Raw genomic sequence first — 25365 nt, 5'->3', positions numbered from 1 at the left:
GATACAAACTTTGGGGCCTGTCAGGACTGTAGCTTTGTGATAGAAGCTCGGTAGCAAATGAAATATTGGCATCATTGCTTTTCCAGCTAGTATTTCAGGAATGGTAACATGCTTTTCTGTAAAAATCATACTGTTTCATAACTGCAGCTTTGCAAGCTAGTTGCCATTCTACTGCCATGCCCATTCAGCATCTGACTAGGAACGCTAACTTAGCCTGAGTTTACAGCAAGGGCCCTGAGGACTGAATATCTTTATCTTGTCTCTCATACCAGTCTGTATGATGTCTCTGTGTGGTCACTCAAATTGCTGCATGGAGGTGTATGGGGGGACAGCTTCTTTCTAATGTTGTGCGTGATCCAGAGCCAGGCTGTTGGCATGTGATGGTGCAGAGGATAAGGAAAGGAAATAATTCATGTCCTGTGACCCTTCTCTAGAAATTAAAAAAAACCCTCTAATAACATTTCCCAGGCAGTGGCCTAGTTTACTCATCAACAACAAAGTCAAACATTAAGTTGAGTCAAATGCTTGCTTGTGGTTCTTCAGAGCAAAGTTGGGAGCCTATAAAAAGTTTGCTGTGTACACGGTCTTAGTGTTTGTTCTGTCAATGTTTTTGTTCATTAACTCTGATTGAAGTCATGCCATTATTGACGGGGATTGCTTCATGGCTAGTCAGCCTGTAAGGGAGAACACTGGTACGGTACCTACCATGCGTGGTGCATATAATATAGTTTGGCTGAATATAGGCTATTTACTTCTGCCTAAATCTAATCTTGTGGACTCTCATTGTTGGGGGTTGTAACCTGTCTGCAGGGCGTAGGCCTCACTAGCTCTGCTCCTGGGTGAGTCAGTCCTTGCTAGGCAAGATGCTACTAGCTGTGTTGGTCTCCTTGCCAAGCAATACCACGCTGGTTCAACCATACTGTAATAGTGGGCCCGTTGTTGTTGCTCATATGTCATCTTATACTGACCCCTGCTGCAGGTCCTGTGGGATAGGAAATTACTTTTGAGTGCTATTTACTGTATATTATAAACTTTAGCCAAACTTTTCTTTCCAATTAAAGTCATTACTCTGGATTTGCTATAGGCCCTTTCAGAGAGGTGGTTTTCATAGCAATCAGCCGTTGGACCATGTCCCAGAATGATGTGGCCTGAGTCATCTCTTTCTAGAACTTGCAATTAGAAACGAATGAACTGGCCACTGCGCTAGAAACTGGCAGCACCTTACTTGGCAAAATCGGCCAACTTCAGAAGTCTGTGTAGTGAGTGTCTTTGTACCACTGAGCTGTGGCAGAAACTATCCCAGCTCTTCAGAGATGGTTACCAGGTGCAGTTGCTACAGTTATAAGGTAACACCCAACGCTTCCTATGAAAGCCTATTTTATTCTTTTAGTAAAAACACTACAGAGAAAACATTAAAAACCCTAAAAAGCCTACCTGCATGTTAATCACCTTCCCAGGCATCATCAAACCCTAACACGGGCTCTGACAGGAGCCATCTGTCAAACACCCACTGAAGGGAGATTCCTTGTGGTTACCTGTTCATCACAGCTTCAGCTCAGAACAAGCCCACGGTCTTATGGGGCATCTTATGTCCCAGGGGACAGCTGCACTGTAGATGTACCCTTAGTGGCTGGCAAGGGAGCTTGAGCATATAGTCTTGTGATCCTGCTGACAAGCTGATTGCATCTTGGTTCCTGTTTGCTTGCAGACCTGAGCACGCTGCTTGGAGATTGAAGAGAAGGGAGGGGCCTGCTTCTATCTGATCTATGTGCATATTGCGTGGCCAGCACTCTAAACTGACTTTGTCCCCCTCCCAAAGCTCACAGGGAGGGGAAAGTTTCATGGTCTGGGAATCTGAGCACTTTCATGGTAGCTCCTCCGGGGTGGGGGTGTGAATGTTAAAGGAGTCTGGGGAGGGCTGTGAAGGGAAACGAGGGTGGCTCTTACGGGAAAGGTAAATTACAGCGGCGGGTGGGACAGCTCTGGCCCTAAGTTGGGTCTGACGAAACCATCCCACAAAGAGCTGTTTGAAGTCAGGCAATGCCACTTTCCCCTTGGCCTCTCAAGAGCTCCTCACGCTGCCTCTTTCTGGCTGGGGAGACTCATTCCCTCGCAAGGGACGACTTGACATCTAGTCCTGTGGCATCATAGCCAAACCACCTGAACCTGCTTGGTACTAAACCAGCAGGGCTTTAGGATCTAGAGATGTGGAGTTAGTCTGGGTCCTGATTGAGAGCCGGCTCCATTTTAGCCCAGCCGCACTTGTCTGGGTGACTCTCCCCCTTTGGGCCCTCATCTGCCTCTGCTCTTCTTGTGGCCGCTCACTGTGACCTGGGTGTAAAACGGGCATCAGCTCCCCTGTTCTAAAATGGGATCTTGCATCTCCTCTTCGAATACTTCTGATATGGGCAGGGAGAGCTTGGCCTGAGACCTTTGGAGAAAGAAAGTGTCTTTCTCGTAGGCCCCTTTCCCTGTAGTCTCTGAACACCTCGCTGTCTCTAACGGAGCTATACACCCAACACCTCCCATTTTACATCAGGTGAAGGGCCTTCAGTTCCCGTGACTTGCTTGCTTGGGCTATTGCAGTGAATCCTTTGAGACAAGCTGGAAGTGGCTGCTTCCCTACGGTGGCCAGTTGCATGAAGTGTACGTAACGACTAGTACCTGCCCGTTCCCGGTGACTGCTTCTCTCAGTCAACACGGAAAGACTGAGAGAGTCCAATATGTCTGCAGGCCCCTAGAGCTGCCCCTCTTCCTGTGTTCCAGAGGCTCCTGGCTGGCACAGGGGATGGCGGTTTCTTCGTTTGTCTTTGCCAGGCCATGCTAGTCTCCTGACCACAGGGATGGCTCCATCCTATGCTGTGGCTCACAATAGGCCTCTTGGCCCTGCAGGGCCAAGGTGGTCTGTGGAAAGGGGCAGATGTGAGCTCTGGGAAACCTCATTTCCATTAAATATAAATTAAAATAACTCCAGTGTCCAATTGGCTAGTCCCCCCACCCCCTGCCAGGGCAGAGCTCCCCTCTGCAGGGCAGTGACACTTCAGATGCCAGGGCAGATGCTTTCAGTACCAGCAAAGTGTCCGTCCCCCGCTTTGGAACAGGATGCTGTCTCTGGTACTACATGGTGGGGCCCTTTAACACCGCAGCACCACTGTGGGCTTGGTTATAGGCCCAGCCCTTGTCCATGTTGAGTGACAGGAAGAAGTGCCCAAAATAGCTCTCAAACTCCTGTATTAGGCAACTCTGCTGACAGTGGTCGGTTCTGGGAACTTGCACTGCAGAAGAGCCGGTCCTCCCAGATCACTCTGTCTGCTGGAGAACACACCGTGGCTCATCCCCACCTGGAACGTGCCTAGGTAGCAGAGTGTGGCTGCAGCAAATGTTCTCTGAACCTGGTGTTCTGTAGCCCCGCTGGGAAACACCTTGTGCAGCTTCGGTTGCGCTCAGTCTGCAGGCTCAGAGCTGTCTCCTGCTTCCAGCTTGCTTCTCTTTGTGTTGCTGTTTGCAAATAGCAGCGTGTCCTTCTGGGCCTGAGCAAGTTAAAAGCTTTGGTGGGAACACCTGGGGATGAGATTAAATAGACTAATATGCTAATTTCTCCTGGCCAGGAGCGGGTCATGTGGAGTAGAGGACAGAGCAAAATGCACAACAAATTATCTGTCTGTCTGTTAACTGATCCTGTATTCCAGACCAGGAAATAACTTTCCTGATCATGACCAGAGGGTGTTCCCTGCAGTGCGGCTGCAGATTTTGCCCAATCAGGCAGGCGTGTTTAGTTACCGCAGTCCTGAGCTATGTAATGTCATGGAATTGGGGAAATCTGTGGGTGAGGTGAGACGTGAGCTGCGGTATCCGTGCCAGCATTCAGGAGGAGGGAAGGTGGATTAGGGGAGCGATCGGTTAATGTCCAGTCTCTCCAAAGTAACTCAGAGCCATAAGGCACAAGCAGATTTCACGTGGCTCTTCCTCATTGGAGAGCCCCAGCGTGCTGAACAATGCATGGTAGAAAGACCTGTCTCTCCATGGTGACTGGGGGTGAGGAGTGCATCGTTGGAGCGGCCCTCCTAGCTGGGAAATGTGCAGGGCAGGGCTGCACCTGGGGTTGTGTGATGCATGGGGAGAAAAGCCTCTTGTGCAGCATCACGTAAGCTGGCCCAAGTGACGCTGGGCCAGCTCAGTGCAGCACAGGGGAGCTGCTTTGGCGCAGCTTATGTGAGGTGTCCCCCAAAGCAGGCAGAGAGCAGTGCCTCCTGCCAGGCTGGAGCTGGCTGAAGCCTCAGGTGACAGCTCCTATTGCCTGAGCTCCAGGGAAAGGAGCTGGAGGTGGCAGAGCTCCAGCATCCCTCCCTTGTGTTCCTCCTGCCTCTGTTCTCTGGGGGGCTGCTGGGTTTACCCTGTGATTTAACCAGGGAAGTCTCCAAATCTGAATGGCTGCAGAGGGCCTTGCAGTCTTGCTAGGAGTGGAACAAGGGGTGTCCAGCCCCCCTGTATACAGTAAAGAGCAACTCCAAGCTTCTCTCCCTATGCTTGGGCAGCATCTTGACAGTGGTATGGGGCAGGAGACTGGCTGCAATAGGCGAATGAAAGGTAGCAAGGAGGGAGAGGCCCTAGCTAAGATCAGCCCTTTTGTGATGGGCTCTAGGTACCTTGAGAGACAGACCGACAGACAGATGGCTCCTAGCTCTATGGGCCTCGCCAGCTGGCTGGTGGGTTGGTTGCCGCCAATGGCAGCGTGCTTTTTTCTGCTCCATGAGACAGGCCAAGAGCTCACTAGCAAGAAGAGTGTGCAGGAGCTAACCCCTCCAGGCCTCGGAGAGACCCTTTCACATCATATTACAGGGCTGTATAAATTTGAACACCCCCTGATGCAGCAAGTGGGCCATTTCGAGCTCTGGGCTCGTCTGCAGAGCTTTATCCATGATGCAAGGAAATGACTCAAAGGCAGCTCAGTTGTTCCTCCAACAAACACAGCTGAGTAGCGTTTGGCTTGTGGAGGGGAGTAATTTATCCAGCCTCTGGCAAGGTAAAATGTTGTTAATAGTATTAATAACAGCTGCTGACAGGGCTTCAAATTCCCTCCTGACCCTGTCATCGCTGGCTAAGTGAGCCTAGCCCTGGGGCCACCAATCTTTGCCCACCAGAGGGTTGCAACCAACTTGCAACCTGCTCTGGTTTAGGCAGCTGCCATGTGGTCACTTTGTGGCAAGTCCAGAACCTGGTGTACCATCTTCCATCTTAACTAGCATGGCTTCTGCATTACAAACTGGTGGCCCCTGTCAACATAGAACTCCATGGGTTGCATTAGGCCTGGGTCCTGCATTTGGCTACTGCTGGCCTAAAGCATGGAATGCCCTGGCCTGAAAGGAAACTATTCCCATGTGCTGCAGCAAATACGACCGGGTGAGCCTGCATTAGGAGATCCTGGGTTGCTTGGCACGCAGAGCACAGCCACACACAGTGAGGGGGAGCCTGACTAATGCAGGCGGTATATGAGAAGAGAGAGGGAGAGTGTCCCAGCTGGGCCGAGTGCAGCATGAACTTGAGGGCAGGCAGCTGTCAACCTCGCTTCTCTTCCTGCCCTGCCCCCCTTTGGTGTTAGAGTCAGGAGGGCAAAGCGGGGGCACCCAGATGTCTCCCTTACAGCGTCGGGGCTTGCTAACCTGAGGCCATGTGGAATATTTGTGCGTTGATCTAGTTTTCCATTCTCCTCTCAGTTCACCCATTCCCCCTTTCTACGCCTTGGGCAGCTGAGCAGTGTGGATCTCAACGACGATGTACGCGAATTGGTGAGTGCCACAGAAAGGAGAAAACGTTACTCTGACTGTTCCCCTTCTTGGTAATTGAGGCAAGGCTGAGGCAGATGGCTCCTCGCAAAGCAGCAGCATGGGCCGCTGGAGGCAAACCCACTGCCAAGGGTCTGTCTTTCCATTATAAGCCTAACTTACTTTTTCTAACTTGCTCATCTTCCTCCTCCCCACCAAAACCAGCTGCCTACTTCTGCCTGGAAACTATCTTGTATGAGCCCCTGCCCCAGGAGGCACCTCTTGAAAAACTTGGGGTCAGTTGGACGATGTGTCTTGGAGAAATGAGCTCAAAAATTAGTCTGTGTCTTTGACTCCCTCCCTCCCTGCCCATACCCCATCCGAGCTCCCATGCAGCCACAGCCAGTGCTCCGGGCTCTGTTCTGAGCACTCACTCAATGGGTACACATAATGGGGGAGGGCATGTCCTAAAGAAGGGCATGGAAGTTGTACTTGGCGCCCATGTGTGGCATTGCCGAGTTGAACCAAACAGCGAGCACAGCTGCGGGGGAGAGCACCTCACAGCGAGTCAGTGAACACCCGAGGCTGGAGCTCCAATCCGGCTCCATGGAAAACTCGCTTTCGTTGTCCGACCCAGATCTCGGGATTGTAGGGCTGCTGCTAGACAGGCCACTCGCCTGCCATGTCGTCACTTCCCCCTGCACTCCCCTCTCACACTCACTAACCTCCCTGTTCCCCGCTGCTGAGCCCTAGTCCTGTGCTCTCTTCAGTGTGTCCTTGCGGCTCTGACCCCACACAAGAGACTCAGGCAAGAGCCGTGTCCTCAGGCTCAGAGCATCCCCCAGGTCCATTCCGTAGGTGGATCCCCTTTCCCCCCACACATGTACTCTCCATGTGGAAGGGGGCGTTCAGCTGTCTGCTGACCACTGTCCTCCATGCTTGGCCCTACCAACCTGCTAGTCTGGAAACTGGGGTCCATGTGGCTGGCAGGGGGTGGGCACTGCGTGCCAGGATTGAGCTTTGGGGCTCGTTGTGCTGGGGGGAATGCTCTGTGTGACTGGATTCTCATGGAAAATTCCTGCCCCCAGCTTCACCTGATCCTGGGCCTGGGGGTGGAAATCCAGTTCAGAACGTACCCTGCTAATGGGAAAACAGCCCTCTGGGCACAAGAGGCACCCAGCTGGTCTATTGTGGCCTATTATGTCTCCTCTCAGAGCAGTGGGTGCTTGCCTGGTTTCCCTTCCCCTCTCACATCCTGTATCTGGCTTTTGCCTCCCTCAGCTCCTGGGCTTCCCCCTCCATTTCCGTTTGGGTTGCTGTTTGTGTTACGGTGATGCCAAACGAGGTCCTGCACAGACACCGCAGGAGAGGGGGGCCCTGCCTGAAGAGTGGACAGGCTGAGTGGGCGCTGAGCGGTCAGTCCTTTCTGGAAGGTGTAACCCTATGTGGAGGGAGAAATCCTGTCACTAGTGGCTGAATCTCTATTCTCCAGATGGGTTCTGCTCGCTCTCTCTCTCGCTCTTTCTCTCTCACCAGTCAGATCCCATGGGCCAGAGAAGTGTCCCCCATCCTCCACCCCTTCATGAGCTGCTCCCAAGCCCCTCCTGAACCTCACATACCCTGGAGAGTGGGGCTAGCCCTCGGGGAGATTGATCTAGAGTACCCCTTATACACCATTTCACGTGGCACCTCTGAGTGGGAGCTGCCGGGAGCAAGACGGGGTGGGTTGTGTTCACACTGCTGCTGGAGCCGGAAGTGTCTCTAGACTCACTGGCGTTGAGGTTTGCTGAGTTACAGTGATCTGACGCTTTTATCTTTCTAGCTACAGTGGTCTGAATTAGGTCACACGTTCTGTCTTCACTTGTGACTATGGCTGCCTCAGAGCCATTCTCTTGTCCTGTAGCTGGCCCTTGGTCACTCTCTTATTAGTTGTATTGCTGGTCCCCACCTGATATCAGGGCCTAGTTGTGCTAGGTACTGTACCAACACCCCAGCCCTGTCCCCGCCTGACAGCGCTTACAAACTCACTACAGGCAGGATACAAGTAAATGTAACAAATGGGGCAGGCAGGAGGATGAGAGTAACAGAGCTACCGTTCCCCAATTAGGTAGACATTTCTTGTTCTCCGCAGCCCTGTGCTCCCTGCTGTGCACTCTGCAGGGATTTGTAGGGCCAAGGACAACAGCAGAGCACTGGTAAATGAACCCCACCCTTTCCCTAAGCGCGCAGTCGCTGTATCAACTCAATGAATGCTGTGCTGCCTGCTCCCGCCAGGAGGGGCGACAATATTCTCGAGATCTACGACTGGATTTTTCTCTTAAAGCCCTTTTCCTCCTGGTACCTGTCTGTGCAGTGCCACAGGCCACTAGGCCATGCATTGCTATGCTAGGGGATACCTCACAAAGCCTGTTTGAGCCAATGTTGCCAACTATCATGACTATCACAACTCCTGTGGTATTGGGTGGTTTTTTTTCAAGCCCCAGCTCCTGGGGTCATGTGAATACATGAGACTCTCGTCTCTCTTTTTAGAAAGAATTTTAGCCCTCATTGTCTTGCAGAGAAAAGCTTAAAAATGTGACCCCTCCCCCCCCAAGGATCTAACACTTGAAGGCGAGTAAAAAGAGCCCCACACGTCTTAATCTTAATGGCTCATGATTCTTAAGCCAATCTCACGATTTTGGGGGCCTAACACCGGATTTTTAATGTCCGGGTTTGGCGATGTAGTTGAGGACAGTAGGACAGAAATTTCTGTCCTAGCTTGGTGCTTCATGGTACTTTCCTGACTGACTTCTCCAAACCGTCTGAAGTAAATGGAGTTCCAGCATCTGCTCCTGGATCCCCCCCAGATCTCAGTGCCTGGGAACAATAACCATTTCCATGAAAATGGCTTTGCACACTGTTGGTAACTGGCCAGGGGTGTCTCGGAGTCCTTGGAAGCGTATAATCCGGCTGCTCTGTTTCTCCCTTGTTCCCCAGCTAAAGCAGATCTCCCCTTCCTAGTGGGCACTCTAATTGAGAGCCTGCTTTGCTCTGAGGTGGAGGGAGAATTTTCTTGCCCTGGGAATGTGCCTGCCCTGTGTCAAACATCACCAGTGACCCCTCCAGCCTTTGCTCGCTTCTGAGCAGAAGTATCTTGGGCAAAGGTCTTGGTCACTGAGACCTGAACAAACGATGACAATCAAGCCTTGAGCTGTTCCTAAGAAACACTCCTGAAGGACCAGGTCATCTGGTCCGCAGGCTGGAGGTCTTAGAGCATCAATTGCCAGCTATAATACCACCTCCTTATTCTGGGCAAGGGAACACAATGGAGTAGCTATAGCACCTCCAAGTCCAACATGCCGCCCTTCCCAGTGTGCTGCAGCTAGGCACAGGCGGTGTTGTACAGAGGAGGGCGTGCTCTTCCCTGCCACGGCGTGTCCAGCCTCGAATCTCACCGCAGCAGGGGTGGCTATGGTGCTGCACATTTGAAAAGCTTCCCATCTGCCTTCCTGGGATAAGGGTGTCTCATTACGGAGTTGCCTTGCTACCAAGACGTTTAACTCGCCTTTCCCCTGTACTTAATGGGCGACTAGAGGGAGGTACAGCAGGGGTCCCCCTCTGCCTGACGAGTTGAGCAATAAAAGCTGTCAGTACACCCATCCTGGCGGGTGTTTCTGGCTGTGGCATCGAGGCCGTTCTCATAGCTCGGTGGGCTGATTGGTGTTGGTATTGGTACACTCATGCTGAGCCAGTCCCATCCTCTTTAGTTCTGCAGGAAATCCCCTGGGATCAGACAGCATCTGCGCTGCATTCCCAGCTCTCTGTGCAGAACTCTTAGTGACTGAGGAAGTGGTGTGTCCTGCTTCGTTAAGTAGACTCTGTTTATAGCAGTCAAAGTCAACAGCTATAAAGAGGCTGCTTCATGGTGCCATCTAGGACGCTGGCGCGAACAGCCAGAGCAGATGCTGTCCTACCCCATCTCTGCCTAAAGCCCCTGACAGTGAACAAACCCCCCTGTTTTTGTGAACCGCTGCCAGCTTCTGCCAGGAAGCCTGAGCTGTGTGGAAGCAGGCGATGCAACCTGTTGATGCCATCAGCAAGCATGCCCCAGCTGGTCCCTCAGAAGAGTAGCTGAGCACTGCGGCTGGGTCTGGGGCTGGGACTTGGGGGTAGCTGCTCCAAATGACAAACTCCAGCAGCCCTGCTTTGGGGCAGTGCCTTATAAGATGTCCTGGCTGATCTAACGCCTGATCTTTGCCTCCCCCAGGAAACGGAGGCCCCTAACCAGTTTCCCAGTGAGATTCCTCACAATGAGAAGCTGCTCTCGCTCAAGTATGAGGTAGGCATCGCAGGTGATGTCTGTTTAATTGGGATTAGAAGATTCTGGTTCATATTGATTTGAAAACTGGTCGTGCTCAAGCCAGCGAACGAGTGGCGTTGAGTGTGGGAGGAGGCAGTGGGGTTGAGGGGTTATAACCTGGTGCGTGGAAAACCTCAGCACCAAGGCTGTGCTGGTGCTTCAGGGCAGGAAAGTCCCTGTGGGACAGCAGGACGCCCGTCTCCAGAGTAATCTGTGGGGTTCCAGACAGCAGGGGGAGGTTTAAGCGGAGAAGAGTGTTGGGACTGGGGGCATGAACACGGTGGGGGGTGAAGTAGGCTTCATTGGGAAGGGGCAGAGCAGAGCTGAAGCTCACACTCCTGCAGGAAGGAGATCCCCTGCTGTGGTACCCAGTGAAAGCATTTCCCTCTCTCTGAATCTAGAGCCTGGACTACGACAACTGCGAAAACCAGCTGTTCTTGGAGGAGGAGAGGCGGATCAACCACACGGTGAGTCTGGTTGTGCCCACAGCACGGCCTGCCAGCCTGAGCCCCGACGAGACTCCAGCCACCCCTGTGGAAACTGGTCAAATGTCACTGTGGGCCAAGGGTCAGAGATGTGGCTTCTCAGCAGCATAACCCATTGCTTCTGGGAACAGCTAGTCCCAGGCCCCCAGAGGAGAGACTCTCCTCCGATGAAGTGAGCTGTAGCTCACGAAAGCTTATGCTCAAATAAATTTGTTAGTCTCTAAGGTGCCACAAGTACTCCTTTTCTCCTCACTTAGTTTATGAGACCATTCCTCTATGTTTGGGGACACTTCTAGCTGAACCAGTGAGTGAGCATGGCCTAATTAATGCCAGTTTGCTTGGGGGATACCTGGCGTGGGACCCTCTTTCAGCAAGGGGGATTTTAAGGAAGGAAGCTGATCCAAAGGCCCTAATACCCAAAATGATGACATTAAATTGTGCAGTCACTGTGTGGGGACACTACTATTGCCATCCCAGAAGGCGACTCCCCCTAAGAAAAATGAAAGCAGGAAGGCCAAGTAGTGTAGCTAAATGCTTCAAGAGATCCAGACCAGGTCTCCTCTCAGACAAGACCTTGAAACCAACAGGAAGGAGCATGCACCATGGCTGGTGATGTGTGAGGAGGCTTCAGGGTATTGGAAGAACAAATAGCCAAACGGGGAAGAACAACAATCCCTAAGAAATTAGACGAAAGTTTCTAATTATCAGAGGAGTGAAGTTTTGGAATAGCCTTCCAAGGGAAGCAGTGGAGGCAAAAGATCTGTCTGGCTTTAAGATTAAACTCGATAAGTTTATGGAGGAGATGGTATGATGGGATAATGTGATTTTGGTAATTAATTGATCTTTAAATATTCATGGTAAATAGGCCTAATCCCCTGAGATGGGATATTAGATGGGTGAGATCTGAGTTACCTAGGAAAGAATTTTCTGTAGTATCTGGCTGGTGAATCTTGCCCATATGCTCAGGGTTTAGCTGATTGCCATATTTGGGGTCAGGAAGGAATTTTCCTCCAGGGCAGATTGGAGAGGCCCTGGAGGTTTTTCGCCTTCCTCTGTAGCATGGGGCACAGGTTACTTGCTGGAGGATTCTCTGCTCCTTGAAGTCTTTAAACCACGATTTGAGGACTTCAATAGCTCAGACATAGGTGAGGTTTTTTGTAGGAGTGAGTGGGTGAGATTCTGTGGCCTGCATTGTGCAGGAGGTCGGACTAAATGATCAGAATGGTCCCTTCTGACCTTAGTATCTATGAATCTATAAATAAACAAGAAAGTCTTTAAGTGCTTCAGCAAGGAAACCTGCCAGACTGGGCAGGTCTGCTGGATCCCTGGGGAGTAACCGGAGCAAGGATAGGGCACTGCAGAAAGGCAAAACCACTTCTTTGCATCAGCCTCCACCACAGAGGATGTTGAGGGGATAAGTGTCAAACCAGGGTGTGCTGTGGTACCGACTGATAAGTAGGGTGCAGTTCTGCAGAGCAGCTCCTGCCCGCGCTCCTAGGGAAGACATTCCCTCGATCCTGTTCCATTTCTAAGATGGCCAGAAGGTTGAAACTGTAATGATGCTGTTACATGAGTCAGTGGTACGTCCTCAGAAACACCCTGTGCAGGAATGCAGTTCTAAGCCTGTAAGCAAAGGGGCCGGAGTGTCGCCTCTTTTGCTCAAACACCCAAGGCACGCTTGGGAGAGAAAACGTCTTTTTGTTAATACCAGTTTAGTGAACACAGACTGTTTTCAACTGTCTGAATGAAAATCCTTTCCCCTTCAGTGAATCAGGTTTAATCCTACCAGCTTCACCAGCCTGCTAGGAAAAAGAGTAGATCAGACCAGAGCGTGTAATGTTCAAAAGAATAAATAAAACCCTTCCAGGCTGTAATTGTCCAGTGTCAGAAGAGAGCATGTATCTGATCAGCTTTTCTCTGGGAGGGGAGCTGCCCTGCCCGTAGTACTTAGTGATTTAGTTCTGCACAATGGGAACAGCACTGACGAGAAAGTCACGTTTCTTGGGGAAGAGGTGTGTGTGTTAAGGTGCGTTACACCATCCTTCACCCTGTGGGTGCATTTGGATAGCTAGGGCGTGCTGTGCTCAGAAGTAGCCGAGGCCCTGGGCTGGAGGAGTCTGATCTGTCTCTCACAGGCGTTCCGAACAGTGGAGATCAAGCGCTGGGTCATTTGTGCCATGATCGGGATTCTCACCGGCCTCGTCGCCTGCTTCATTGACATCGTGGTGGAGAAGCTGGCGGGGCTGAAGTTCAGAGTGGTGAAAGACAGTATCCTTCAGCTGTGCCGCAGCTGGGGAGCAAGTGACATGGGGGCAAATGTGGACAGTGATTTCTGGACAATGGAACAAGAGGCCGTCAGCACAGTAGTGAGCAGAGTAAATTACCCACTGGGGAACTCCAAAAGGAAATGGCCGTGTGGGGTCGGGTGCATGTGTGTTGGCACTGAGTGAACTAACCCTGCAAGAACTCTGTCTATACATGGAGGAAGTTGAATCTTTGGTTAGATCTGTGAATGCCCTCGGCCAAGAGTAGTGGGTGCACTTGTGATCCGTGTCAGGAGGGGAGGTTTGTATCACAGGGGCCGTACCATAAGGAGCCCAGCATGCTTTGAGTCCTGTCTCATTAGGGCCCGAGAAGCGAGGTTTCCCATAGCAGATAGGCCTGCCGAGGGGCTCCCAACCCTGATGGGATTCTGTCAGAAGCAGAGATGTTCCTGACGGAATAATGTGATTGATTCGTGGCTGCTACTTGGAGAATAAGCATGGGTCAAGTCTGTTACTCCCACGGAGCAGATAGTCCAGCCTACCATAGGTACCTTTCCGATGTTCTGCACAATTGATTCCTAACAAGTTTGCTGCGTACTACAGCAATTCACGGTCAGAGAGCAGTTCTGCTCTGCAAAACGGCAGCCCCTCGCTCTGCAGACCAGCCCCGTGTGCTCAGCACTGGAGCTGCCGTGCTATTGACTGAAATATGCGTCAGCTTAGAGCTGGCAGACATCCAAAAACCAGAACTATTTCAATTAAAAACTGCCAGCGTTCTTCACCCCATGGTCTTCTGTCCCTGGTAGGGGGAGCAGGGAGAACTGCTGCCTAACTGACCTCACGCATCTTCAACAAAGTAGTGTAATATTCAGTTACCTATACCCCTTGGCAGGCCATAGCTACTTATCAGGTTGTGAGCGCTTTCAGGCAGGGACTGCCTCTTTTCTGTCCTTATGGCACCCGCACTGTGGGCTGCCCCATCTCAGTTGGGCCCTCCAGGAGTTATTGTAGCAGCTACTTGGAGAAGTAAGCAGATCCACTCTGGGATTCTTCAGGATGAACATTGCTGTATAATGTGCCCCTACAGACCTGCGCGCAGAGGTCTAAACACTTTTGAGAAGGCAAGAACCCAGCTTGACTCTTAGCTCTCTCGGGAGCACACCCTGGCAGTTAGGGAAAACCTTCTCTTTCAGCTAGAACAAATTGGCTGGGGGGTCGTTGAGAGCATAAACAAGGAGTCCCACCACGGGCTTGTTAGTGACTCTACATAGTCACGCTGCACTTCAGCTCTTGTCCCAGGCCCACACCGGTGCATCATGGTTTCTCACTTTGGCCTTAAAGTGAAGGGCTAAAATCAGGCTGAATCAGAGATATCCCAGTCCCTTTTGGTGCAACACCCTGTAATGCCAGAGCTCAAGCGTCTGGCTCCCTATGCCGCTCAGCTGGGGAGAAGATGCCCGGCAGAGGGGAGAGCTCAGGAATTAGCACTAGTGAAAATACAGCAGGAACACACCAGCCAAGACGCCTGCTTTCTGTATTAAAAGCTCCTTCACCAGGCTTGGTGCAGTGTGAAAATCCTTTAACTCTTTGATGCCTGGAGCCTGCACTTCCCCTTGTGATGTGTTCAAATGAAACATGCATTAGCATGATCACAACTGCCTGAATCACCAGGTGCTAAGAATTTACCGCTGTATTGCATTATGCTTCTCAGGGAAGCTGTTTAAACACTTCCTTGAAAGATGTGCTTGTGTGTGTGTGTGTGTGTGTGCCTTGCAGTGTGCGGCTGTCTCCCCTGAGATGGTGCAGTGGTAATGGGGGGAGGAGGCGGGTTCTTCAACCAGTGATATTTGAGTTTCTTGACTGACCCTCCCAGATATTGACAAGTTCACCGAGAAGGGGGGGCTGTCCTTCTCCCTGTTACTTTGGGCCATTCTGAACTCAAGCGTGGTGATGGTTGGATCCATTATTGTTGCTTTCATAGAGGTAAGAGTTAAGAACAGCTGCAGGCAGGTTGGTTTGCTCACTTCCCCCTGCATCGGTTCTGCAGTGAAATATGCAGCAGACTCAACAGCCAGTTAAACATTCTAGTAAAAAACCCCTACTTGAGAGAGTGGGAAGTCACTTAGTTTCTTTGCTTGCATTTCCCTCTGTTCTCTGCTCCCCCTGCTGGAGCAGGTGGCTTCACAAAACATCTGCGCCTTAAAAACTCTTTACTGCAGGTAGTGCTCAAATCTCTGGGTAGTTGAGTGGGATTACATATCTTCTGGTAAAGCAGACACAGAGCTGCCATGGGCATGAGATGAGATTGATGAGATTATGTTGAAGGAGGATTATACTGGCTGAAGAGCCAGTGTTTTTCCTAAGGGGGGAAGAAAATGCAAATATTATAAAGCTTAGGGTTGTTTTTGTTGTTTCAGATGTTATTTATAACCATAATTCCTCTGTGGATTAGCACAGGGACGGAGTTATTTTACTACTGCCATGCAAGGATTTCTCCTTAAGGGTCTATACCTTCAGCCAGTAGTCTTAAATGAGGCACTGTCTCTTTCCAGTTTGATCCTTTATTTGTTACACGTGCACAACTCTAGGTAACAGCATCCAGCACGGCAGGTAGAAGGAGCACAGCAAATAGTCAAAGCCAAAGGAGGCGAGGTGTTAAGGAGGGAGCTTTTCGGGATGCTGACGGTAACAGTTTGTTCGGCTGGGGAGATGGTGCAGCTTCCTCAACATGAGTTGTCCTGCGCCCGTTTACGCTAGTTCTGTCTTGGCCAGTCTCTACATTTCCTGCATGTCCAAGTGTTTAAGGATGAAAAGCTCATAGGCAGAACAATGCGCTTCTGTGACAAGCACACAGCAGCCCCTTTAAACTGCTGCCCATCTGGAGGGGGGCTGTAATCAGGGGGAGTTATTGTGAGATGAAGGGAACAAATCACAGTAACAAGGCAAATGAGCAGTATCTCTGGTGGGGAATCAGGGTAACAGAACCTTAAAGCACAGGAGAGTCCGACTTGGCCAGTGTGCTAGACCTGTTCTGCGTTGAGGAAGTTGAAGATAAACGTCCTGCCCTGTCTAAAGTGGGGGGTGGGGCCTTTAACCATGAGGCAGAATGGGTGCAGAAATAGAGGGTCACACAGCACTTGTAGGCCCCCTGAAAGAGGTGGCCAACTTTGCTCTTTGTCACGCCCTCCCCTTTTGGAGCAGGTCCGGAATAGCCTGGACTATACATGGTGCTGTGGCTGTTACTCCGTGCTGACGGGTGCTGGCCTGTGCTCTTGGGGCAGTCCGGCTGCTGGCTGAGCGTTAGTTCCCAAGTAGTATTGAACAGCAGCTTTGTCTAGCAGGATCTCTCGCTCTTTCAGCTAGGCCGTCGCTGTCCCATTAAAGTGCCCGGCTCTTTCTATAGAGTTAAAGGAAGCCAGGCAAATATAAACCCTTCGGTGGCCCTGCTCCCGTTCAGCCCATCCACCAGAGGATCTGTTGAGCTGGCTGCAGTGGCTTCAGTAGAGTCCTCTCCTTGGAGTTGTTTTCTGGAGAACATCTCCTGGGGCACGGCTTGTTCCCTAGTCTCTTCTGAAGAGGGAACCACCTCGACTCCTACAAATCAATTCAGTCCATGCTGCTTTAGTACTCCTGGCAGGTCTGACTAGTCTCAGCCAATCGGGTTTTGCTTGAGGACAGCTAAGAAGTTACTTGTAAAAGCACAATAGAGGTGGTGCCAGAGGAATAATCTCTCCCTGAGATGACTAATCACAAGTCCCACTCCAGGGAAGGAGCTGCTGGCTAGCCAGGGTCTTGCCTCTGGAACATGCCTGGCCAGCTGTAGGGGTCGGGGTGGGCGGGGTATGATCCCTACAGGAAGCAAGGCTCAGACTGCCCCTCAGTAGCTGTCATGTTTTCCCCTTACAGGGGGGTGGAGGTGCTGAAATGGTCAAGGAGCGGCCTCTGGCCCTTGTTGCTATCTGGGATGATGGAAGCCACTGTATAAGGGCTGATGCTAACAAACTCTCCCTGTGCTTCTAGCCTGTAGCCGCTGGCAGCGGGATTCCTCAGATTAAATGCTACCTCAATGGCGTGAAGGTTCCTCATGTCGTCCGCCTCAAGGTAAGACACTGGGTTGTGGTGCGAGTGCACTTGGCAGTCCCATGCGCCATCGTCCCTCCCACACACCAGCGTGGTAAGACAGACCAAGAGGCTGGCAGCTTGCAGGAGCTAGGACTTCCCCCTCTGGCATTCACCAGCCCAGTCTGCCTCCATGCCATGCCAGTGCCCCCGTGCGCTGCCAGCTCCCCGTGCTCATCTGGGACCTGCCCTTCTGTCCCAGCTCTGCGAGGATGTCCTGTGGCCTCCCATCTGCAGCTGATAGTGGCATCTTCTGGGGGAGAGGGAACTGGCCCCTGAGTCACCAACTCATGACCCCAGCAGTCGCCATCCTGCCAGCTTTGTGACTCCTCTTGGGCAAATCCCTTCACCTCCCCGGGGCTCCGTCTAATAAACACACCAGTGCAGATCCCTTTGGGGCCAGCTGGGGCGAAGCGCTAGGTAACTGCAGTATCACAGCTGGTACTGATTGTACCGGGGGGCTGTGCGTGCATGCTTGCCTCTTGTAGCCTCCTATGTTCTCAGCCCAGCGTAGGCTGCTGCTCTCCCACCCGCTCCCTTCCAGTGGCAGTCAGTCCTTGCGTGCACACCTTGGCAACGGGAAATGTTGTCTAAAGGTGTTTTTACGGTCTGTCGGTCCTACAGAGCAACCTGGGGGCTCAGTGCTGGCCGTGAGATCTCTCATGCAGCAGAGCTTTGTAAGTAAAACGGCACCCCTGTACTTAGATCTGAGGGCTCAGCAGGGCTCTAGTAGGCGCGTGGGGAAAGCTAGTGCTGCCAGAACTTCCTGACCCCTAGATGCAGGAGGCGGGGGGGCAGTTACTGGACTGCCCAATCCTCTGTGATGGCTGTGACTCCTGCCCTGCTGTTACCCCAGAGAGCCCGTGCTCCGCGCTGGAGAGAGGCTGCTGCAGTGGAAGTTTAGATGTTACAGCCGCAGCAGTGAAACAGCAGGCCAAAGACAAGAGCCAAAGAACTCTTTGGCATCGCTGGCTTCTGCCGCTCTAGCTGCTAGCTTGCTGGCTACCCGCCACCTTTCTTGCCTTGTGAGTGTGATTTCCAGGGGAAAGAGGCTGTAACTCCATCTTCCCCTTTGCTCTCTCCCAGGTACCTGGATTGCGGGGAGCAGCTGTGTCTGGTTTGGAGCTCTCTGCGTGTCTCCCACCAGCCCGGCGCTGAGCATGACTGCCTCATGATTTGCTGTCTCTCCTGCGCTAATCAGGGACTCTCTCCTTGTTTTCCAGACCTTGCTGATCAAAGTCTGTGGGGTTATTCTGTCGGTGGTCGGAGGCCTGGCTGTCGGGAAGGTAATTTTACCCAGGAAGGGAATCGAATTCAGCCACCTTCCCAAGCGCGCTGTCGGCGTGTAGTCACCCCTCTGTGCTGCACCCTGGCCCCGGGAGCTGCTGCTGTCACGCTCGTGTGTCGAGCTCGAGTGTTCCTGGTGCCTCTGTCACCGCTAGCATCCTGAGCCGTTTGTTTTCCGCAGATACGTGTATCCGTTTGTCCTGGGTCAGTGACTTCTCCACTTTCCCCTTTGCTTTGATGCCCCTCATCAGTGGGCTGCCTTGAGGTGCCTCTCAGAACAGCAGGGCTTCTCAACTTTTTTCTTTCTGAGCCCCCCACCCCCGCTATAAAAACTTCACAGCCCAGCTGGGCCACAACAACTGTTTTTCCACATATAAAAGGCAGGGCCAGTGCCAGGAGGTAGCAAGCAGGGCAATTGCCCGAGGCCCCATGCCACAGGGGGCCCCACAAAGTTAAGCTGCCGAGGCTTCAGCCTTGGATGGTGGGGCTCAGAGCCCAGAGCTTCAGCTTTCTGTCCTGGGCCCCGTGAGTCTGATGTCAGCCCTGTTTGGTGGCCCCCCTAAAACCTGCTTGCAGCCCCCTGAGGCTGGCTGAGCCCTGGCTGAGAACCACTGCGGTACAGCACCAGCAGTGTGCCATGCGTTCCTGGGGGATCAGGGATCAGGGGACCATGGGTAGTGGCGATGTATCCCAATGACATCTGCTGACCTGCCAGGACTCGGAGGAGTTGGGCAGGGGAGTCGCAGCCCCTGTGGCTGTCTGGTTCTTTCAGCCTCTATATTAGAGGCCATCTCGAGAATGAACCCTACAATCCTGTCGCTGCACCATACGGTGTCCTTCCAGAGAGTCCTGCTGGGACATCGCTGGGCAGAGGTGCAGTCACTGGTACAGTCTGCGGTTATGAATGGAACTTGGGTCCACTCTGATGCAATCCTGGGGATCCTCTGCATTGATAGAGACAGCACTTCAGGAATTTGTGCTCCGCGCTCTAGAAAGCAGGGCGGTTTGTCCAGGCCTGCTGGACGTTCTCTTTAGACCCACTTGTTAAAGCTAGGAAGTATGGGAGTAAGGCGAGGTTTCCACTTCCTGCAAAGAAACCTCCCCTGCTGGAGCCAGGGCTACTTTGGCCATAGAATCTCCGTGTGGCTGCACTCGCCCGCAGGCTCTGGAATTGAGCTGGGGGGCGTGGGCGGGATGCACAGAGTTCAGGGTCTGAATGCCCACGTCTTCATGGTGAGGCTCCAAAAAGCGAAGGTGCCTTTCTCCTCTAATGTCCGCTTTCCTGCCTTCAGGAAGGGCCAATGATTCATTCTGGAGCGGTCATTGCAGCTGGGATCTCACAAGGAAGGTCGACTTCTTTGAAGCGAGACTTTAAGGTTGGTTAGCTCGCTCCCAGAGTCTGGGGGGAGGGGGGGGTGTATGTCAGCACATGCTGGGGAAGGAGCTGTGGATACTGGCTCATGACATCTCTGGTCCAGTGGATAGAATCAGTATAGCAAAGTGCTCTTCACCTTCCTAGTGCGATCTAGGGCCAGCCAACTAGCTCGACCGAATCCAGAAGAGCCTGCTCTACTGAAAAGGTGGGGTAGGGCAGTGAGATGGAGATGGGCCTGCTGCGGGCATGAGTGCTGTGGACTTCCATCCGGACAAAGTTATCAGCTTGTTGTGCTCCCCAAGGCAGCATGGGCCAAGAACCCTGCTCGAGCAGTCAGCGGGGGTGGCTTGGAAGGAGTAATACTGGCCTATTCTGAAGGGGACTCCATCCAATCCTCTTTGCCCTAAATCATTCCAGTTGCAGTGTTCTCTGGGTACCTATCCTACAATTCCCAGCAGCAGTGCATTCTGAGGGGAGCTTGAAATGAATATATTCTCCCCCTACAGCACCCACTGCAGCTGTGCTGGAGAGAGCACTGAGGAGCGGTGGAACATCGCTCCCCTCTGGGTCCGGCATTGCTAGTGAGGAGGGCAGGGCTGGACGGGCGGGCGGGCAACGAGAGGCTCCCCCACGTTGCTAAGCTTAATGCAATTGGCCACAGATGTCACCGTCTTAATTGGCTTCAGCAGACTGAACACACGGCCAATCTGTATTGGGAAGCCAAAGCCCTGATGGCAACCACGTGATGCTGCCATCTGGGCTAGGTGGCCTTTGTGAAGGGGCCCACTGGCTGGCACAGGGCCCCTGCGCGCTCTGTTTGCACTGCTGAGTGCTGGTATGTCAGGGGGACGTTGGCTCTGCGGCTGGGGGAGGAATCCAGCTCAGGTGGACAGACACGCTAGCCCCGCTCGAGCTAGTGCACCAAAAATAGCCGCGTGGCCATGGCATTTCAGGCGGCGGTTTAGCCAGCTGCCCGAGTGCATCCTCAGGGGGGCGGGTGGGCAGCGCAAGCTGCCACAATGTTGCTGTGGCCTCACTGCTGTTTTTAGCACGCTGGCATAAGCAAAACTAGCCTGTATCACCCCGCTGGAAAGCACGCTCCCAGCAGCTCTGTGACATAACCCCGTAGGGAAGCAGAGGGCTCAGTGTGTCTGCTTTTATTGGTTCACATCCTGGCTGCAACAAGTCATGTGCTGCCAGGCCATGTGATAAATTATTCCAGGGGTATAACACCCCTCCACTCATCACGGGCAGTGGTACGGGGATAGCTGCGAGCAACATTCTCTGCATAGAAGCCAATGTCAGGCCAACGTTACAGGGGATACGCTCGGGCTGCTAATACCTGCCCAGCTGGTAAAGCTGCTGTCCTCGTGTTATTTCAGATCTTTGAGTACTTCCGCAGAGACACGGAGAAAAGGGACTTCGTCTCGGCTGGAGCAGCTGCTGGTGTCTCAGCCGCTTTTGGCGCCCCAGTTGGTAAGATGTCTTCTGATGCTGAGTGTTCCCCTGCAGGCCAGACCCTGCCCCAGGAGGGTTGCTCACCACCCCTCACCCCCCATTAGGGATAGCTGGCAGCGATCTGGGTCACCCAGAGACTTGTGGCTTTCCCAGCCCCCTTGTGGCGGGTGGGGCTAGTCAATCACACTTAGAGGAAGTGACCTGTGCTGGACAGAGCTTGGAGCAGCAGCTTCGGGTGCTCTGCATATTTGCTCTTGGGCACTGCTTGAAACTGCTACTTCAGAGCTGTGTTCCCATAGAGCACAGCCAAACTAAAGAACAACGGCGGCTCTGTCCATCTGTCCCTCTGCTCCTGCCCATCGACCTTGGTGGCAAACAAAATAGTGGCATGCAGGCTGCCTGCCTGTGCTGGGCTTCTGTCTGATGCCGAGGGGACCCCTTGGAGAACAGAGAGAGGGAGCTGGGTCCTGGCATGCAGATACAGCCAGAATGCCTGGGTACCACTTGGTCCTGTTCCTGCTGAGTCCAAGAGAAACCTGGACAGCGCCAGTGAAGCGGAGAGGGTCATGCTTGGGTGGGCAGGGCTGGGAGAGCTGTTATCTCCACCAAGGGACTGCGGAGCCCTCCCAGGAGGGGTGTCGGTATCGGTCACTACAGGAAAACTTGTGCGTGTTCCCTCCTCCAACGCGAGCCTGAAATCTAGGTGTAAAGTTTCGTGTTAAGGAACAAGTTAGTCCCCCAGAGAACCATCCCTGCCCCCTCAGCAGCCCATATCCGGGGTGAACCCGCACCCCAGCATTGCTGCTCGTCCCCGCTGAGTGACTGGGGAAGTGGCAGGGTGTATGATGAGCGCTCTCTCCCAGTGGTCCCCAAAGGGCACCAGGCTTTGTCCCCACGGCAAAGCCTTCCCGCTGCCATGGAGGCAGGTGTCAGAATGTCCAGCATTTCCATCTCTTAGCCGAAAGCGACCGTGTGTGATGCTCCCCCAAAGCCTCCTGGCTCCAAGTGCGGTGGTGACATGACTGAGAGCTGCTAGCATAAACGTGCATCTGCAACTGTGACCCTCCCCAAGGCTTGGCCAGGCACTGGCCTGCTTCTGGGGCTCAGGCTGGTGGGGGTGGGGCATTCCCCTTGGCAAAGCGTCATCAACCACAGCCAGGTGCGTGGTTCCTAGTGCGGGGGTGAGGTCTCCAGTCCCGTGAAGCTGTGCCCAGTGTCTCTGCACACCCAAGGGGCAGGTTCCTTTCAGCCCATGTAACTGGGAGATCAAAACTCACCCTGACAGGCCCAGCCGCTCCCGGGCAGGGTGGCGGTAGTTACCCGAGCTGATCCATTACAATGGCCCCATGGCCTTTTGTATCCCTAGGGGGAGTTCTCTTCAGCTTGGAAGAAGGTGCCTCCTTCTGGAATCAGTTCCTGACATGGAGAATCGTAAGTGTTAGCAGCCTGAGGCAGAGGCCTTGGCTCATGCAGGACCAAGTACGATTGGACACGTGGGTGCTGGGCACCAGCTTCTGAAAACTCAGCTGCCAGCTGGGGGTTTGACTGGAGGTTTCACTCAGGCCGGGGAGGGGCAGGATGCCTTGTCGAGCGAGCGGCCTGCACTGGGTAGAGATGCTCTGTCAGAATGGGACTGTCGGGTGGATCTAGGCCTTGACTGATGCAAGAGTCTGAGGCCAAGACAGAGGATGCTGATGGTTCCCCTCCCAGAGAAGCTGCCATTTAGTGCTTGGAGTCCTGTAGTGGCCTGTGCCCAAGGGGTGGCAAAAGGGAGATGGGACGTAAAGGGAACAGCGCAGAACCCTTGGAAGAGGCGCAAGGCACTTGTGTATAAGCACAGAGTGCAAGGTGCTGCATGACCCCCCAGGAAGATATGGTTCTGCCTATGGAGCTCTTAGCGTAACAGACACGCTGATTTCGGTACCAGGCACTTGTTGGGGTGTGAACTAAATCCTGCCCTTCCCTGTTGTAAGAACACTTTGGGGAATGAGTGGGGCCGAGGTAGGCCCCTGGTGGATGGGAGTGGGGTTTGGAGAGGTGGGAGGGCAGGCAGCCGAGGTGGCAGGTTGTCTCGTGCCATGATACTCTCTTACTTCTCTCTGCAGTTCTTTGCCTCCATGATCTCTACATTCACTCTGAACTCCATCCTGAGCTTTTACCACGGGAACCCCTGGGACCTCTCCAGCCCGGGTCTCATCAACTTTGGAAGGTTCGACAGCGAGGTAAAATTGCTGGCCTTGCTGATGGGTTTGTGCCGTCACTGGGCAGGCACACCCCATACTGGGCATTCTCTGCAGCCTTGCAAGTAGTGGCAGGACCTGAGGGCAGCAGATGGGGCCATTCACTCCCTTTATGCCCATCCCCTGAATGTTTGACAGTATGAGGCACCTCAGGTTGGGGATGTCATGCTGGGGCAGGGGGGACTCTGCAAAGGCCGGATGCACCCAGATCAAAACTTCCTGCCGAGCAGCCTCTTGGAAGTATTTGTCCAGTTGTTGCTGGGCTCTGGTTCTGTCAGCGCGGGTTCTGTGGGGCCTGGGAGTGAGGAGCCCTGCTGCAGCCACTGCTCTGGGCAGCTGCCAGCTGTAAAGGCTTTGAGCCAAGGCAGTGACTTGGCACCGAGCAAACTGCTGTGCCGAAAGGTCTCCAAACCCATTTCTCCTTGTTTACAGAAACTGGGATACACGTTCCAGGAAATTCCGATCTTCATCGTTATGGGAGTGGTTGGTAAGATTGGTCTGCTCGTTCAATTGAGTTAACACCTCTGAATAATCCCCTGTCCTGAAAAGCTGCCTTAGCCCACTTCCTCGGGAGAACGGGAAAGCCATTAAAAAGCACAAAAACAGAGGGCCCTTGGGGAACCTTTTGCTACTTGATGCTTTCAAGGGCCACAGCTAGATTCTCTGGCCAATCTTGATCTGCTATGGTGAAGGCAAAAACCCTTAACTTTGTTCTTCCTCCTTGCCGGGTAGGGTTGGGGTGGGACAGAGCCTGTCAGAGTGACATTGGCCCCCTGAGAGGCTGGGGGAAAGAAACTGGTGTTCTAGGCAGAACTCCCTTCCCACTATGAGTCTGTGAGCCGGGTGTTTGGAATGTGAACTGTGTGAGAATTATTTTCTGATACGTTGTTTCCGTACAGCCCTGTTCTGCTGCACTGGGCACAGCACACATCTAGAAATCTGTCTTTCAGCTGCAGCCTTGCCTGCCTCTGCCTCAGTGCTCTGTACAATCAGGTGGCTGCTAACAATCCACCACCGGATTTAACAAAATGACCAGAAGTGCAGGGAAATGCCAGGCTGGAGTCAGCGAGGAATTGCTACTGACTTTCCTCGTAGATAACTTGTCAGAAGCTACCCTTTGGATCGGACTGGACCCCAGCCAGTATGCTGATGATGCTTTTTTCACTGCCCTGGGGTCTGGATGGTGGCTGAATCTCCAGCCTTCCGCCCACTAGTCCCTGCCCAGAACAGAAACAGGAGTACTGTGTCTTCAGTTGGCTGGCTGCTGTAAGGCGACAAACTCTCCTAATGCCATTGTGTCTGAGCATTGAAATGTGCGTTGGAACAATGAAAACTACTGATCCAACAGTAACCCTGATGCAGCCACATTGCACGTCCCAGTATACACTGGAAAATGTGGCAGTTATAGTCTCCCTGGGGCCTCTGAATAGCCTGATGCGCTGTTAAAATTCTCAGTCCTTATGTTGCATTAATGCATCACGCCGATCTATGATCTACATGTTGTAGAAATAAGATAGGGCTCAGGCGCTGATTTTTCCTTTAGTGAAGAAACAAGAAATGAAGGGGGAGGTAGGGGGGTGTACATGGATCTTTCTTGATGATGTGCACTCGCTCTCATTCTTCTATCCTCCAAAGCAGGAGAGTTAAATTTTGACTCTCTCAATTGTGACGCCTCCGTAAACTGGAGATTTGCTCCCATAGGGAGAAATGGAAGCAGCTTGTGCAGTTTCTTCTGTGACATTTGGCTTGCTCTGTTGTGTGGCTTGACACCAAGTATTCCAGTAGGAAATTGCTGCTTTTCCCTGGAAGCTGCTGCTGTCAAAGGCTTAAAAACATTGTACTATTGATAATATGTTGCTGACAAGGGCAGAAAAGTGTCCAAAGGCAAACTGAGTTAGGGGAAATCTTTTTTTTTTTTTTTTTTTTTTTTAAAGATGTGTTTAACTTTGCATATAGGAAAATCCTGAATGTGGCATAAAGGAATATTGGTTTATTTCAAATCACTCAGGAGGTTTTCAGCTACTTTCCCTCTTTCC

At 52.6% G+C, this 25365-nt stretch overlaps 1 protein-coding gene across 3 annotated transcripts in view; it reads left to right on the top strand.

Moving 5' to 3' along the window:
- CLCN7 (chloride voltage-gated channel 7) overlaps nucleotides 1–25365 on the top strand; it is a 52305-nt gene that overhangs the window by 7109 nt on the left and 19831 nt on the right. The window contains exons 2-13 of one of the 3 annotated variants that reach the window (XM_038419395.2): nucleotides 5715–5786; nucleotides 10009–10080; nucleotides 10503–10568; nucleotides 12722–12854; nucleotides 14724–14833; nucleotides 16871–16951; nucleotides 18193–18255; nucleotides 19549–19632; nucleotides 21014–21107; nucleotides 22456–22520; nucleotides 23195–23311; nucleotides 23762–23816. In XM_038419395.2, the coding sequence (XP_038275323.1) occupies nucleotides 5715–5786; nucleotides 10009–10080; nucleotides 10503–10568; nucleotides 12722–12854; nucleotides 14724–14833; nucleotides 16871–16951; nucleotides 18193–18255; nucleotides 19549–19632; nucleotides 21014–21107; nucleotides 22456–22520; nucleotides 23195–23311; nucleotides 23762–23816 (1012 nt within the window). The remainder of the gene's footprint in view (nucleotides 1–5714; nucleotides 5787–10008; nucleotides 10081–10502; nucleotides 10569–12721; nucleotides 12855–14723; nucleotides 14834–16870; nucleotides 16952–18192; nucleotides 18256–19548; nucleotides 19633–21013; nucleotides 21108–22455; nucleotides 22521–23194; nucleotides 23312–23761; nucleotides 23817–25365) is intronic. The other 2 variants (XM_043493501.1, XM_038419398.2) reach the window with 2 other exon arrangements.

This window comes from Dermochelys coriacea, chromosome 10 (genome assembly GCF_009764565.3).
Source record: "Dermochelys coriacea isolate rDerCor1 chromosome 10, rDerCor1.pri.v4, whole genome shotgun sequence".
Classification (NCBI taxonomy): domain Eukaryota; kingdom Metazoa; phylum Chordata; order Testudines; family Dermochelyidae; genus Dermochelys; species Dermochelys coriacea.
Note: the sequence above shows the minus strand (reverse complement) of the source record. Positions and strands in the feature narration are given on the sequence as shown.